The sequence below is a fragment of the Apodemus sylvaticus genome, chromosome 9 (assembly GCF_947179515.1).
Source record: "Apodemus sylvaticus chromosome 9, mApoSyl1.1, whole genome shotgun sequence".
NCBI classification, from domain to species: Eukaryota; Metazoa; Chordata; class Mammalia; order Rodentia; family Muridae; genus Apodemus; species Apodemus sylvaticus.
Window position 1 is genome coordinate 94,091,134 of NC_067480.1, and position 17,429 is coordinate 94,108,562.

At 39.4% G+C, this 17,429-nt stretch overlaps 1 protein-coding gene across 1 annotated transcript in view; it reads right to left on the reverse strand.

Moving 5' to 3' along the window:
- The window catches only part of Col19a1 (collagen type XIX alpha 1 chain), a 301,599-nt gene extending 288,656 nt beyond the window's left edge, over nucleotides 1-12,943 (reverse strand). The window contains exon 1 of the mRNA XM_052192819.1: nucleotides 12,844-12,943. Coding sequence (XP_052048779.1) covers nucleotides 12,844-12,934 — 91 coding nt within the window. The 5' untranslated portion in view covers nucleotides 12,935-12,943. The remainder of the gene's footprint in view (nucleotides 1-12,843) is intronic.
- Nucleotides 12,944-17,429: the final 4,486 nt, after the last annotated feature.

The following is a 17,429-nucleotide window of genomic DNA, read 5'->3' on the forward strand; positions in this document are numbered from 1 at the left end:
GGGGGGTGGGGTGGGTGTGGGTGGTGTGTGTGGGGGGGGGAGGTGTTTGAAAACTGACAAACTTTTTCTCTAGTTTAAATGGAAGAACAAAGAAACAAAAATTAGCTAAAGGCAAAGTTGAACAGAAACTTGGAGACAAGCCATGAGATTTCAGGAGTTCTTTTAACAAGGCATTGGTGTACATATAGAAAGACACATCAATCAGATAGAGTAGGGAGTCCAAATGCAGACCCTTCCACACATTGCACCATTTACTGCAAAAAAGACCACAGCAATTCAGTGGGAAATGGAAGGTCTTTTCAACCAGTGGGGTCTGGTGTTAGACACTGATACAGGGAACACTGAATCTTCATTTTCACACCATATGCAGAAACCGGAATACATCATAAGTGTAAAAAGTAAAACCGAAAATGGGTTCAGTGATGTATAAAGCTCTGTGCACCTGGAGAAGCAAAAGTTGTTTTGAAAGAGACCAAGCCTTCCTGTCAAAAGAAAATATTGGTAAATGGGGCTCCATTAAAATTAAAAGACGTGTTAATCAAAAGATCAGCCGTGAGAAGACAAGCCAGCGAACAGGAGAAGGTGTTTATAATGCGCGTACCTTAAAGAGAGGGGACAGACCACACAAGCACAGAAAATACGCGGTGAAGTACTGTATCCGGGGGAAAAAACCCTGGGCTCCCACAAAGGAGCAAAACATGACAACATTTGTTTCAAAACACTTTTCGCACTTCACGAGACAGAATATCCAAATCACCAACCCACATAATCAGAAGCGTTCCACTTCATTAGTAATCAGGACGTGAAGAGGAAGCTACTAAGATTCCACTAAATGACTCAAATTAACAAACTGTCGCTGGTAGTGACGATGAGAGATGAGAGTGTGACAAAGGGTGACATTTCCCCGGCTTCTGTGTGGCGCGTGCAGGTGGAAAGCGGCAGGACCACGTGAGGAAACTGTTTGACAGTGTTTATGGAAGTTAATGATGTATGACTCTGAGTAAGAAAAACTCAGTGACCCAAGAGACATGAGAGCCAAAGGGGACTGCAAATGACCTTCTTAGATAACATGCTATTGTTATGTGGAGAGTCACAGCCTAAAAGGCCATCAACAAGAGGTCATACTATGGTATATACAATGAAAAACCTGGAGAGCTGTTGAGAGAGAGAAGGGAGGGAGAAAGAGAAACAAAGACAGACAGACAGACAGACAAAGGGAGGAAGGAAGGAAGGAAGGAAGGAAGGAAGGAAGGAAGGAAGGAAGGAAGGAAGGAAGGAAGGAAGGAAGACTTGACTTGATACATGAAACTGTTTGACCTTAAAGGTAAAATAACTAGGGAAGTATCATGTCCCCTAAATAAATACTATCTATTCCATTTATGTATTTATGTGGTGATCATACAGCCAATCTGTTTGAGAGAAGTAATTACTGTGGAGAGGTGTTGCTCAGGGCAGGTACACAGAAATCTTCTAGAATCCAGGATATATTTTATGATCTTACTGGAGTAATAATTACACAAGTGTACAGACGCATGTAAAAAATCCCACGTGTTGTGCTTTTAACATCTACTGACATCAGCCCTATATATGTAAAATCTCAGTACAGGGAGAAACCCAGCAGCTCTCTTGAGAAAATATTTCCATCTAAAAACAATTCTGAAATTTAAATTTAAAAAAATCCCAATAAAAAATCTATAATGGCTGAGGATATCTATAAGGCAATAAAATGTAAGAGGAACCTTGCATTCTTCACACTGTGTTCACATGCAGGAAGGATTCCCAATGTGATTGGTGGAACTAATCTCTGGGCAGCAGAAGCTCTTCCATGCTGTGAGACTTCAGTAGGGAGAGGGAGGTGTATGGTCTGTCTCCAGTAGGAAACTGTAAATTTCATTTAAATTCTTCTGAGCAAATAGATATTGATGTCAGCGGAATAAACACACTGCTTTGAAAATAAATGGGATTCAACATTTTCAGCAAGAGTTATGTATTTCTCCACTAAAAGTATTTGTTTATAAAATATTAGTGCCATTTCCTACCTTTAGATCGCATGCTTTGTTGTGAACAGGTGAGCAAACCAAATTAAAACTAAGCATTTTAAGATTTAAGGCGCAGTAAGATAAATTCATGAAGATTCATGAATCCGCAAAATCAAGAAAGCAGAATCAATGCCTGTCATAACCTAAATATGCTAATCAATTTAAATATTGACATGCATTGTAATATAAAATAGTGGAAGTAACTATCATCGGTTGGATATGTTAATTTATTAAGATATTACCATACAAGCACACATCTGCCTTTTAGCATTAATGTGACTTTAGACTTATGCATGAGACGCCAATGTCACAGTACTTGTTGAAACAGGACCAAGCATAGCGACTCAGAGGCTCTCTGGAATATTTCTAAGAGTAATGAACGCCAACCCTCTCAGAAAGATGCAGTGCTTGCAGAACTCAACAGCTTCTCAGAAGCAAATAGGAGTCATTTCAGCAGATGCATGCTGAAGTGTTAATGCTGATGATTGTCAGACTTAATTTCCTCTTTACATGGCTTGAAAGGCCTAGGCTGTCTATGAGACTGCTGGGATCTTGAAAAGAGCCACAGGAAACAAAAAGGAAATCAGCTAGCTCAACTTTGCATACCTCATGACTTTATCTCAATTGCCTTTAAAGAAGAAACATCTTTTAACCCTCTATTCCCTGGTCTTCTGAAAAATGAGCCACCCTAGAGAAATACAGTCACTCGTCTGCCCAATGGCAGAGTACAGAATAAAAGACATTTCTTGTAAACCAATGTTTCCTTCTTCTTTATTAAACATCTCTCAAGAACATTCTCTAAAGAAAGTAATAACATACCTAAGAAACCCTTGTCTAATAAAATACATTTGTTCCCATTGCTTTTAAATGTGTGCTTAAAAAATGAATCCCACTTTCACACACATACACACACACACACACACACACACACACACACACACACACACACTGTAATATGTCAGTTCCTTTCTGGTTTTACCAGCAGCCTTGGCCTACTAGAATCTTGAGAATAGTTCACTTCTTTTCATAAGACATTTTAAAAATTTTTCATGTATGGGTGTTTTGCCTGAATGTGTATGCCTATGTATCACATGCATGCAGTACTCCAAGAAGACACAAGAGGGCACTGGATGTCCAGTTACTGGAGCAGCAGGCTGCTGTGAGCCTCTCATGTGGTGCTGGGAACTGAACATAGATCCTCTCCAAGATCAGCAAGTGCTCTTAAACACCGAGCCGTATCCAGCTCCATAAAAAAAATACTTTTAATAATGTAGAGAAATATTAAACATGTCTGTATAAGAATAAGGTTATAGGCAAGGAATTTTCAACAAGACCCCTAAAACACACAAAATGAAAACAAAAACAAAAACAGGCAAACAGCAGTTTTGTTTGTCAGAAAGAAAAATAAAAAAAGCCTGATCATCTTTAAATGTTTGCTCCTTCTTCTTGTCTAGAATTTTCTATTCTGACTTAAGTCATTTTAATATAGTATTCACTAGAATACTTGACAGCATTTTGGAATCTCTTCAGTTTTTTTGTTAATTTTTTTGATTGGTTGGTTGGTTGGTTGGTTGGTTGGTTGGTTGGTTGGTTTCCCTTTCTTCTCATATCTAAGACCAGCTAAAATCTATTGTTTTGGTTTTGTCTTTTCAATTGATTTAATACCTAAACAATTTATGTTTGTTTGATGATGGTCATACCAAATATGAGCTAGTCGCCTCTGCAACTCTAGCTTAGGAAAAAGCAGGAGGTGAATTCATTCTGTGAATACAAAAGCTAAGGGGGAAACTGAGGTCTCAGCATCATGAAGAATAAAGGCACGCTCTATTAGACTCTGTAGTTTACTGACGGGTCTTAGTATTTACAGAATGCTTCATGGGTTGCAGGAAAAGAAAATGAATCACTTTCAGGGCAAGGCTATAATTAATATTTTTGCTTTGCTAAAATGTACCAAGAGATGGCTCATCAGTTAAGATCACTTGTTGTTCTTGCAAAGAACCAAGCCTGTGTTCCTAGAATCTACACAGTAACTTACTAATACCTGATACTCCAGTTCCAGGAGATCCAACACTCTCTTCTGAAATCTGCAGGCACCAGACACTCACATGGTATACATGTACACATGCAGACTAGACACTCAAACACATAAAACAAAATGAATACATCTACAATAATTTAATAGAAAGATAAAAACAAAGTGTGCATGTTGGTACACATTGACCTTTAAGCAGTAGGGTATTGTGAATTTATGTACCACAGAAGCCCTCCTGCTCTGAGATTTGCATCATGAGCTCTTAGTGACCTAAGAGCAGCTGAAATATGCAACTATTAATTGAAAACAATCGAGAAATAATTTTTAATTTAAATGTATATTACAGAATATCCACCTATTTTCTATTTCTAGCGCCTGCTTTGCTGTTAATCTCTTACTGAGCTGGATTTATAGGTTCCAGGTAAGTAATGTATGTACAGGAAAGACTGGGTAAGGCTGAGTGCTAACCATAACTTGCAACGGCCACTGGGATCCACAACACAGTTCTGTGGATAAGAAGAAATGACTCTATTGCGGCTCTCAGATAACTTTGAGTCAAGTCTTTCTGAGGGAGACTTACGCAGCTAATGCAGAAGAGACCAATTTACATTATCTGGGAACAGACCCTGTTTCCTAGAATAACCCATAGGACAATATGCATTGCTCTGGTCAGTGTGCTGGAGTCGACAGTCTAGCTTTTGGCTCTGCAAACTTAGAAGTCAAAGTTTTTACAATCACAGTAGGGTGTGTCTTTACTCATTACCCTTCTTTCCCTTGACTCCAGGCTCCTGGCTTTTGTCCAGTTTCTCCCTTATACTGAGCAGTCTTGTGCCTCAGGATTTTTGGGTTGGCTGTTTTCTAGACGTCCGTGTGTCTTCTCCTCATAGCCTTTGTACCTCCACTTAAGTCACCTACATGAGCTCAGCCTTCCCTGCCCATCAGTGTCTTCCCCTTACAGCACATGGGATTTCCCAACATAGGAAATGAATAAAAGATTCATAATCAAATATCAGATACACAATGAACATAACTTAACATAAGTAAACCTGATAAAAATATCTAGAGTATCCAGGCATACATGAGAACAACATTCAATATTTATCTAAACTTAAGAAGTAGCCTGGTCCTTGAGATTTTTATTTGGCTACTTTATTTGCTTTCTCATACTCTGCAAGCCCAGAGATGATGTTAACCTAGACTACAGACATAGCAGTGGGGATGAGGAAAGCAAGAGACAAGACACAAGAAGCAAGAATCAACAAGACATGGCAGGTAGATGACTAGAGGGAAGAAGGACAATTACTCTGCTTGACTAGATGAAAGTCTGACTCACTGGAATCTCCTATTTGACTGCACGTGTATTAATCAGTGGGAGGTCCTGGGAGTGTGAAGATTGAGGAGATGTTAAGTAATTGAAATGACTGCATAGAAGTTTATGAGTTAGGGGATTGTATAAAACTGGGAAGCTGTGTATAACAAAAGAAGCAATCAAAAAGGAAACAATACACAGACAGCAAGAAAACATCTGCAAACTATTCAGCTGACTAGAGGTTAAGGGTTAATAACCAGAACATGAGAGGAACTCTAAAACCTCAAGAGCAAAAGAGACACTGATTTAAAAACAGGCAAATGCTCTGAATTTCTCACAGGACAATGTATGGAAGGGGGAAAATGAAACAGGAAAAACTACAGTATCACCCACATCAGGGAAACTCAGATCCAAACTCAGTGAAAACATCTTGCTCCAATGCAAATGACCAGAAAGACAAGAAAGACATGGAGATGTAGGAGATGAAGGGGATCTCTCTTGTTCACTGATTATACCAACATGTTATAGTTTGTGGAAAATAGTGTGGAACTCCTCAGAGAACCTGGAATGGAACTATAACATGATCCGACTACCCTACTACTAGATATATCCCCAAATGGACTGAAAATTTTATGTCAAAAGTGTCCATTTATGTATTTATTAAAATACTTCTCATACTAACAGTCAAGCTATGGAATCAACCAGAATGCCTGTTGACAAGAATGTAGCGAATCTGCACTCAGTGGATTCCAGCCATAAAGATGAATGGAGTCTTGCCATTGGTGGACCCGTGAGTGTAGCTGGAGGACCTCATATTAAGTAGAGCAAGCCTGCCGTGGGAAGAGAAATACCACCTGTTCTTGTTCAGATGCTGATACTCAAAAAGAAAAGTCGACCTCATCATAGTAGAGGGGGAAGTAGTAGTCGCAAGAGTCCTTGAAGGCGTGATGCTTAATGTCAACTTGAAGGGATCCAGGATTACGAGACAACAAATGTCTTGGTCTATCTAGGAGGGAACGTCTGTTGCTTTAACTAAGTTAAGAAACCCACCCTAAGTCTGGGCAGCCCCACTCCATAGGCTGGGGGCCTGGACTGACCAACAGAGAGCAAGCAAGCTGAACCCCACCCACATTCATCTCTCTGCTTCCCACCTGAGCTGCAAGGAGACCCGCCATCTTTTTATGGGTTATGTTGTTTATTTACATTTCAAATGCTGTCCCCCTTCCCAGTCTCTCCTCTGCAAACCTTCCATCTCATCCCCCTCCCCTTTGCCTCTGCAAGGGTGTACCTTCCCTGACTCACACACTCCCGCCTCCTCACCGCTATAGCATCCCCCTACCACGGGCCATCGAGCCTCTACAGGACCAAGGGCTTCCCCTCCCATTGATGCCAGATAAGGCCATCCTCTGCATCAGCCAAAGGGACCAGTCATCTTAATCTTTTGGAGCAGCGACTTTCTTGCCATGCTAGAAGCTGAACCCTAAAGTTTGGGCCAAATAAACTCTTCTTTCCTTATGTTAGGTGTTTTGTCTCAAAAACTAGAAAATAGAAAAGGGGGTGGGAAGGAAGAGAGAGAGTCAGGGATGTGGGATGAGAGGAAGATAGAGGAAGGGAAGGACAGACAGGGAGAGAAAGGGGAAAGGTGGAAAATGGGTTTCATCCTACAGTCCATAATAAATTATGAGAATTATTATATTATTATAAATTATTAGAAATAATGAGAAAATAGGCATTTAATGCTTTCCCACACAAAGTGTTTAAGAACATATAAATCCTCTTAAACACATTTGATCACCACACCTGTATATGCATATGAATCAGCATATTGCATCATAGAAATTTATATGATTATTCCATGCCAATTAAAATGTTATCAACAGAAGGAATGGAGAGGGAGAACAGACAGAGAGGGGAGGAGGGAGGGAACAAGGAAGGGAGAAATGGAAAGATGGAGGGAACAAGGGAGGGAGAAACGGAAGGATGGAGGAGGGGGAAGGGAAGGAAGGAAGGAGGGAGGAAGGGAGGGAGGGAGGGAGGGAGGGAGGGAGGAAAGGAGTAAGGAGGGAGGAAGGAAGGAAGCTAGCTATAAAACTGAAACAGATCTAGGCTGCAAAGCACATGAAAAATGAAGGACAAAACTCATTTGTGAGGCACGGGGACAGATGACTGATCACACAGAAAGCCTGACAAGAAGAGATGGGAAAGAGAGCACCTTAGTAACTGGGCCACTTCGCTTGTTGATTTTCTGCCTGGTTTTCCCTTTTCTTCAAATCCACAGACACATACATAACGAATGCAATGAATTTCACTTATAAAACTATAATTTGAAATCTAGCTCATTTGATGGTCCTTTTATCAATCTCAAACCTTAATTAAGGAAAATTACTTTTCTTACTTACGATACCACTTTTCCTCAAGATGAGTGGAGGAGAAGGTACCGATAGCAGTTGTTTGCAGATGTGGAACTGCTTAGTTTGCATAAACGGATGGGAAAAATCTCCTGGGTATTCTGTGTTTTATTTGTGTGTGTGTGTGTGTGTGTGTGTGCTTACACACACGTACCCCCATGTACAGGTGCACATGTGTATATAGGTTTGTGTACAGATGTGTGCACATGCATACAGAGATCAGAGGACCATCCTGATGTCATCTTTCAAGGACCATTCACATTGTTTTTCGGGACAGCTTCTCTCTCTGGCCTAAAACTCACTATGGCTAGCTGCTCTGCAAGCCTCGGGGCTCTGGCTGGCTATGCCTCCCCAAAGCTGAAATCACGCGGGTGTGCCACCGTGCTTGAACTCTCTTTTTTTTTTCAAAGTACCTCCTGGGGATTGAACTGGGGTTCTTTTGCTTGAAAGGCAAGCCTTTTCTGACTGAGTCATCTCTCATATATATATTTTAAGCTAAAACAGAATTCTTTATTTTAAATTTGTTTATTCACTTTGCATCCTGATTGCAGCCCCCCAGTCTCCCCCTCATCTCTGAGAAGAGGGAGCTCACCCCTGGGTACCACTCCACCTTGGCAACTACAGTCACTGTAGGACCAGGTTCATCCTCTCCACTGAGGCCAGTCAAGGCAGCCCAGTTAGGAGAATGGACTCCAGAGGCAGACAACACGGTAAGCCTCTGCTCCAGTTGTTAGAGGACCAAGCTACACATCCAATACATATGTGCAGGGAGGCCTAGGTCCAGCCCATGGATGTTCTTTGGTTGGTGGTTTAGACTCTGAGATGCCCAAGGGTCCAGGTTAGTTGAGCGACTCTGTTCATCTTCCTGTGGAGTGCCTATCACCTTTGTATTCCTCAGTCCATCCCCCAACTCTTTCACAAAACTTTCTTATGGTGGAGGTAGTCTGGAGGTTTCTTTACTCATCCTTACTGGCTGTGGTTCTGAGCCCCTGTGCACACACTTTATTCCCCCCCCCAGATGTGTAAGTGGCTTATTTATTTAATCTTTTTTTTAATTAGATATTTTCTTTATTTACATTTCAAATGTCATCCCCTTTCCTGGTTTCCCCTCCAAAACCCTCTGCCCCTTCCCCTGCTCACCCACCTACCCACTCCCACCTCCCTGTCCTGGCATTCCCTACACTGGGGCACCCAGCCTTCTCAGGACCAAGGGCCTCTCCTCTCATTGATGTCCGATAAGACCATCCTCTGCTACATGTGAAGCAGGAGCCATGGGTCCCTCCATGTGTACTCTTTGGTTGGTGGTTTAGTCCTTGGGAGCTCTGGGGGTACTGGTTGGTTCATATTGTTGTTCTTCCTATGGGGCTGCAAACCCCTTCAGTTCCTTGGGTCCTTTCTCTAACTCCTCCATTGGGGACCCTGTGCTCACACTCTATGTGCTGCCAAAGCATTTGAGAACTGAATTTGTGCTGCTCAATGCTGGGAGGAAATCAGTGGCTAACCAGAGTAGACAAAACATACTGGACTACAGTGTAACAGAAATAATATGAACGGGGTGGCAGATGAGAAAAAGTAACAGGACAGAACTGTTTTAAGGGAGAGGCCACAAGCAGTCACACAAGTACCTTCACTAGTGAACCTGGATCCACACCTTCCGAAGGAGGTACTTGGCTAAGAGGCATGTTCTGCCCACACAATCTCTCCTTCGACTCTCCAAATTTAGGAGTTAAGTACTGTGTGTGTGGCTTTGAAGATTTTCAGGCAGTACCATACTGAGCACTAAGATTTATTTAAAGTTTCTACACGAGGTTAATAAGAGATTTTTTATCAATAAATATAAGCTATATTTCAGGATAATAAGCTTTTCCTCGCACTTTGTAGAGAATTGGCTTCCTAGGCTTCTGTCTAACCTTGAGTCTGTGAGAGTCTTCAGAACGAACTAGACAGTTTCCATACTGTTTGCAAATTGTTTTAAAGTATTCTCTTAGATGGCATCCTGCCTGGATTCCGCCTATGCTTTTCACTGATTTTCTTAAGTTTCTTATAATAATGTAGTTTGTATTCTTACGGATACACTAAAAGAAACTAACTATGTGATGTGGGCATTTCTAGTATAAAAGATCCTGTTTTAAGCAACTGATTAACACAAGTTTGGAGACTGTCCAGCATTGTACATATGTCAATACAATTTTCTTCTCTCCCCTGACAATGCAGAGGAAACTATCAAACAGCCAAGTGGATATTGTTGTCAGAATGAAAATACACAAACGTATCTTATCCCATAATGTGAAGATAATGTAAGCTTGATCAAAGAATCAGAAACGCCTGAATTCAAGATTTTTCAGCTGAGGTTGTTGGAGTGTGGAGGACAGCCACGGAGACTTGAGTTATCCTTTCTTACATTTGGTCTGAACTGTAAACTGTTGACAACCTCACCAAGTCCAGACATGAAACCTTAGCCTCTCCCTCAGATTTGCTAGACTTTATTTTTAGATGTAATCACTTCCCTCCGGTAAACGGTTAGTGACCACACACACAGGTCTGCACATGAGGAGACTAAAACGGGAACCTTGCACTGTGAATCAGACACACAAGGCACGACACAAGAAGAGTCTCCTGGCAGGCCAGGCGGCAGTGGGTCATGTTCTTCATGTCCCTGGGACGGTGCTGTGCTGATTTTCAATTAACGCAAGTGATATTTGAAGTGAAGCAATATCGATGGCTTCTTGCTTTACCCTCCACCAAATTGCCTGATACAACTCAGTTTGCCTCCAATAATTTCCTTAGTGCAACATGCTTTGTAAATATTACAACTTGGGTTCTTAAGAAAAGATCTTTCAAAGAAACTAATTCAATAAGGTATTTGGAGCAAGAATGCATTTCAGTATATATATATATATATATATATATATATATATATATATATATATATATATAAAATTTCAAAATATGGAAGTTTGGTTATATAAAATGAATGGATTCCAAGGATATTAAGTAGACAATGACCATATGGCTAATGACTCTTTCTTCTTCTTCTTCTTCTTCTTCTTCTTCTTCTTCTTCTTCTTCTTCTTCTTCTTCTTCTTCTTCTTCTTCTTCTTCTTCTTCTTCTTCTTCTTCTTCTTTTGTCTTTGGAGACAGGGTTTCTCTGTGTAGCCTTGGCTGTCCTGGAACTCACTCTGTAGACCAGGCTGGCCTCAAACTCAGAAATCCTCCTGCCTCTGCCTCCCAAGTGCTGGGATTACAGGCGTGTGCCACCATCGCCCAGCCTAATGACTCTTTCTTTGCTTATACAGTATTCTTTTTAATGGAGGCAAAGACAATATCTACAAGTATTCTTCTTACTGTAAACAAGTTACTAAAGCTAGAGATTAAAACAAAATAACAGAAGATAATTCACTTAGAGGAGTAAAGCAGAAGGAAAGTAAAATGGCATTTAATTATCCCCAAAGTGAATATTTCCCCACTTGTGGTCCCCAGTCATCTTGCATTAGACTCAGCTGGCTGGTTTATCAAAGGTGTAAGGTACTGACTGAATTTACCATGGCTTCAACAGCAGTCGGGAATCAGTACCCGCTATGACTCGTTCTTTTGCTAAAATCAGAGAACCCTCTGCGTCGATCCTTCAGACCCTGGTTCCATTCTAAGGCATTTTCTATGTATTAGCATGGCCACTCAACGAAAGCTCCATCTTCCATTCTAGTTAAGGAAGCCCGCCCAGCGGTGTTAAATGGCGTTGAACAAGCAAGCAAGGCCCCTGCTCTCCCTGAAGCAGCATCAGCTTCCGAGAGCAGATTTTCAGGGTGTAGTAGTCTCCCTGCATTCTGTTTACTTTCACGTGGCTAAGGTCCTTAGCCGCTGCTGCTCGCTAACTTCCCACTGAAGAAGTGCTTTTTTTTTTTTTGACCGTGACAACCATAGAATATTCTTAATATATTCATAGGGCATTTTAACATTCCTATGATTGTTTTGGAAAACGGGCTTCCTGTGAAATTATTGGCAAATGATCAAGATGTACAAAGATCTGTTAAATGTTTATAAGTGAATTGTTATCCCACGTGTGAGTAAACTCAAAAGCCTCATTGAGAGGAAGTTTATACCTATTTATCTTTCTTTACTTATACAGTCAAGTCATTATTTTAACAGAGGCAGAGACGATGTCAAGCATTCTTACAAATCAACGAGTTACTAAAGTTAGAGATTAAAACAAAATAACAGAACATAACCAGCTTAGTAGTATTAGTTAGAAATATTCAAGAGAATATTTAGTAAGATTCTGACCCTGGTACAATAGCACATGTGATTATCTCCTGGATATATCTCATATGATCTTTGGCAAAGATGGAGACTTTTTCTCTCTCTTTAGCAAATGGTTTCTCTAATACAGTTACTCTAACTTTGCAACATAAAGTATGGTATAGGTTAATAATCTATTCAGTCACAGTTAATTTTAAAAATCAATGCTGAATATAAATGCTCCAAATCGCTGGGAAAAGCCCTTTGGGAATATTTAAGACAATATTCATAAATGTAATAATTGAAAATAAATACCATCTATTTTTTTGGATCCTATAAAGAAGTATTCACCTTTTGTTTCTCTCCTCTGAGATACCACAAAACTGACATGTAATTAAACCCTATTTCGTTTTACACTTCTGAGTCTGTTTCTCACTTCTTAATTAAAGATAGACATGTCCTTGTTAATCCTGATTAGTGGTGAGCTTTTAGACTTATAACAGGAACAAATAATTCTTAAAGGCTAAAACGTGAGAAAATATCAGATATATGAACAGAGGCATTCATGCATATAATCACATTTATAAGTTTCAATTACAGACACAATGTTTGATAACATGCACATGAAGTTTGGAAGTTTGTCATGGGCACACTCTGAAGGTCAATGGTAGAAAAGACTGATTTCTTTAGTCTATATCAGTAAATCTAATCTGTGACCTCTCCAACCTTAACAAGATTTGCTTCCATGGATTTTTTTTTAAATGACTTAAGGACTATAGATAACATTTTATCAACCAGGTAGAGAGGTGACCCACATACCTGGCTTGTCCCTGACAGTCTCACAGGTGCAGGCAGGAAGCAGAAACATTGCCACCCAGGTCCAGAGTTTCCAAGAGCCAGTATGCCTCATTGTGCCTTGAAACCATGGGAACAAATAATCTCAGATCTGAAATGGCAGAAGCATTCAAGTTGAGATTTAATATTCTCCTCCAACACAGTCACAAAATCATCACCAGCAGAGAGAAATTGATCAATATCTACATTACACACACACACACACACACGCACACACACATGCACACACACACGCGCAAACGCGCGCACACACACACATACACATACCATATAATTATATATCAGGGTATATGATGCTCTAGCATGCAAGTGAGTGTTTCAATACACACTTTAATCTTTATGAGTGCTTGAGAAATATTTCTAGATTCCTTTTTAGTTGATTACTCAACTAATTACACATGAAGTCAGCTTCTCATCATTTAAATTTCCCCCATTTTTTTTAGTGATTTTAAAGTCATACTGTGCATATAGTTGTTTCTTTTTATTTTAAAACGTGTCATAAAATATATAATATAAGATGTAATCTGGCCCTTTGGGTGTGTGCATGTCAGTGGAAGTAAGTTCATTACTATTACTTTGCAATCCCTCTTCCTCCTTTACAGTTCTTTTTTTTTTCTTTTGGATATTTTCTTTATTTACATTTCTGATGTTATCCCCTTTCCAGACCTTTACAGTTCTTGTCAGTTTACAGAACTGATAATCTGCACCTGTTAACCAGAATGTTCCATCTCTTTTTATTTTTTATTTTTTTGCTAATCCTTGAATATCACTCTGCTTTACTTGCTAGAAGTTTAAGCAACGTGGTAGGCATTTTAACTATGCAGAATCATTCCACTTTTGTCTTCCTTATTTGGTGACTTTATTTGAGTTAATAAAATATATTTGGTGTGTGTGCATGAGTGTGTGGAGTCTGTGTGTGTGTGTGTGTGTGTGTGTGTGTGTGTCTGGCGCGTGTGCGCACATGTGCGCACGTACCATAAGGTGTCTACTACATTTATATGTTTGTGGCTGGACATAGACATATGTGTGGAAGGCATAGGTCATTCCCAGGTGTCACCCCTTAGGAGCCTTCCCCCTTGCTTTTTTGAGACAAGGTTTCTCATTCACCTCCCTCTCTCTGCTTAGAGTAGTAGGCTAGCTGCCAGCCAGCTCTCCTCCCCGTGGCTCTGCTCCCTGCGTTTGAGCATCAAGAACTTTACCGACTAAACTGTTTTCCAGCCAATAGTATAAGATCCTCAGAGTTCATTAGTGCTGTGGCATGTGTCAGGATTTTCTCTCGGTTTTGGAGCTGGATGGTACTTGACAGCTTGCAGATGCCCGTTTAGTCCATCGTTTCTCAAAGGACATTTGTTTGCGCCTATCTCTTGGCTACTGTGAACAGATGCACAGGCATCAATCTAAGACCCTAATTACAAGGCTCTTGTTTATATGCTCAAAGAAAAAAAGGCAGGGGGGACAGTATGGTTCTCATAATTTTAACTTCCTGAGGAACCCCCATGCAGTTTCTCTATACCACCCATACCAGTCACATTTCCAAGAGCAGTGCACAGGTGTGCTGGTTTCTCCACACTGTTACATTGATATTTTCCTTATGTTTGAAAGATACCATACTAATGATACGAGAGGGTGGATCACTGTGGTTTTGATTCGCATTTTCCTGAGGATTAGTGATATTAAACATATTTTATGCACCTTGTGAATATATGTATTTCTGTAGAGATACATTGTATATCTGTAGAGATACATTGTATTTCTGTGGCAATGATACTCAGAATCTTTCCCTGATTTTTTAATACAGTTTGCTGTTGTTAGGCTATCTTTTCATACATTCTGCATTTTGACCCTTTTGTAGTGGGTTGGCCTAATGCTGCTTGTATTCTAATGCTAAGATTTGGAGTCTGCACATAGCCTGAGGTACCCTGCCCACATTTAAATAAAGATGTTAAATAAAGATGCCAGCAGCCAATAGCTGCGGACAAGAGACATAGATAGATAGGGTTTAGGTTCTCCAGGCTAGAGACCATGAAGAAGAGAGAGAAAGGAGACAGCCCCCATGGGATAGAGAAGCAAGGGCCCCTGCCCTGGGCTAGGAAGCCAAGAGAATGTGACCCAGAGGGCTGACCTATAGGAGTTAAAAGCATCCCAGATGGGACATTAAAATAATGATGGGGTTATTGATGAGAGGTAGGTGCTAACAGCAAAGAGGGCAGGCAGTTGCCCAGCTATTACTACACTTATGGCATATTAAAATATAAGGCTGTGTTTTTCTTTCATCTGTACCATAAATTGTCAAAGGCAGGAAGGAACATGGTGCTGGTATTTTTTAAATTATTTTTTAAACACCCTTTATCAACTTAGCATGTACAACATTTCTATCCTAAGAAATAAAGAGCATGGGTTTCCATATCAGTCTGCTGACTATATGCTTTCACACACACTTTTAAATATAGTGTATTGTATCTTTCACGTATTGCTATGCATTTGGTATGGAATTCCGTGACACAGAATTTTAAACACAATCTGATCTTTCATGACTTTGTTTGGGAATATTATATCGACTTATCATGGCTTAATCAACACGGTCATATTTTGCATGAACTATTTTGTTATGGGACTGAGTTCCACTCCTAAACTTACCATTGCACATACGCAACCTTCATTCTGTTTAGAAGGAAGCTTATATTCGTCATACTCATTCTATGGTTTACAAGGCTCTGCTAACATCTTCATTGCCTTTATGAATTCATATTCCTGCTCTACAGGTCTTACAATGAAGCATTCATCAGACAAACTCTCTAAGGGGATGGAGATTTGGCTCAGTCATTAGCACTAGCTACTCTTCCAGAGGACCAAGGTTTGATTCCCAGCACCCACAAAGCAACTCCCATTGATCTGTCACTCCAGTCCCACATGACCTGATGCCCTATTTTTGTCTCTGTGGGCATCATGCACACACGTGTTGTGTGGACATAAGTGAAATCAAAGCATCCAAATATATACAAAATAATACAAATAAAATATTTTTAGATCCCTATTACAAAAAGTCTAACATTGTTTAAATTAATTTTACTGTAGTGAATTAGTTAAAGTGGAAATAACATCCAAGAAAAAAATGTAATAGATCCCTCTATTTATCTGACAATTACAATTTTATTAAAATGGCTATTCAAGAGTTATAAATTACTTATTTAGTACTATGCATGGTTTAATTGAAGAACCAAATATGCAAGGAAATAATTTACCATCGTTAATATTCTACATACAAATGCCGAATACTCAGTTCAGCACTTTAAAATTAATTCAAGATTCTAGATATTTCTGGATGAAATAGCTAGAGGCAGCAATTACAATGTTAAAACTGTATGTATAGTTCTAAATATGAAACATCTGGTCTTATGCCTTATTTATTTTGAATTCTAGCTATAAACATAGTCACGATTCTCATGCTACTTTGCAAATTGATCATAGCTACTATTTTGTGTACGTCAGTAACTGTTAAACAAATGAATTCTAGTTTAAATAAATTCTATATCAAATATTGATCCAATTTTCAGGGAAACTCATGATTGTGTTTTCTCTCAGTTGATCAATTAGCATTGAAACATAATAATTAAAATCTTGGCCTCCTGTATGGCTTCTGTCACTTGTATACAAGTTATAGAACATCTTTGAGTTTTGATTGATTCATTTTTAAGTCAGGAACAGATGTCTTAGTTAATGAATGGAAGTTGCATACATGTATACATTGAACTATGTACTCTAAAGATGTCTGCTGCTATATCTGCTATAGACTAATTAGTCTGATTTGCAGTTATACTTGTCTCTTCCACTCAGGTCGATTTGATATCTGAAAAGTAAAAATGTTAAATGGTTTTAGAAATTCACTTTCATCAGAACTTTGGCTCCTATTATGGTAACAAAGAACTACAGAAGCTATAGGCACAAGAGCATGAATTCAGTGTTGACATCATCCAATAAATTCGTTAAGCTGCTCAGAGAATAACAGAACTTAGCATCAACCTTTTTTATCCAAAGTGTTTCAGTTTAAGATTATATGACTTAGTTGATCAAATCTTTAAGTGTGAACCTCTGACCACTATCTCTCAGCAATATCAGCAAAAACTTAAATAAGACTCTGTTCACTCTCCATCCTAACCCAATCACTTCGGGGATTTTTCAGTAGCCAAGCCTTCCTCCCTTTGAAAATACTCATTGGGTTCCTTAACTTCACAATACCTAAACTCCCTTCTCATCTTCCTTCAGATCCACTGTTTCCTACTTGACTTCTGTCCGTCTATCTATCTATCTATCTATCTATCTATCTATCTATCTATCTATCTATCTATCTATTCTCTATCATCATCTATCGTATAGCTGTCTATCATCTATGATCTATATATGTATCTGTCATTTATCTATAAATCTGTCTATAATCTATCACCTATCTATCATCATCTATCATATAGTTGTCTATCATGTATGCAACTTCTATTCATTAACTAAGACATCTGTTCCTGACTTAAAAATGATTCAATCAAAACTTAAGGATG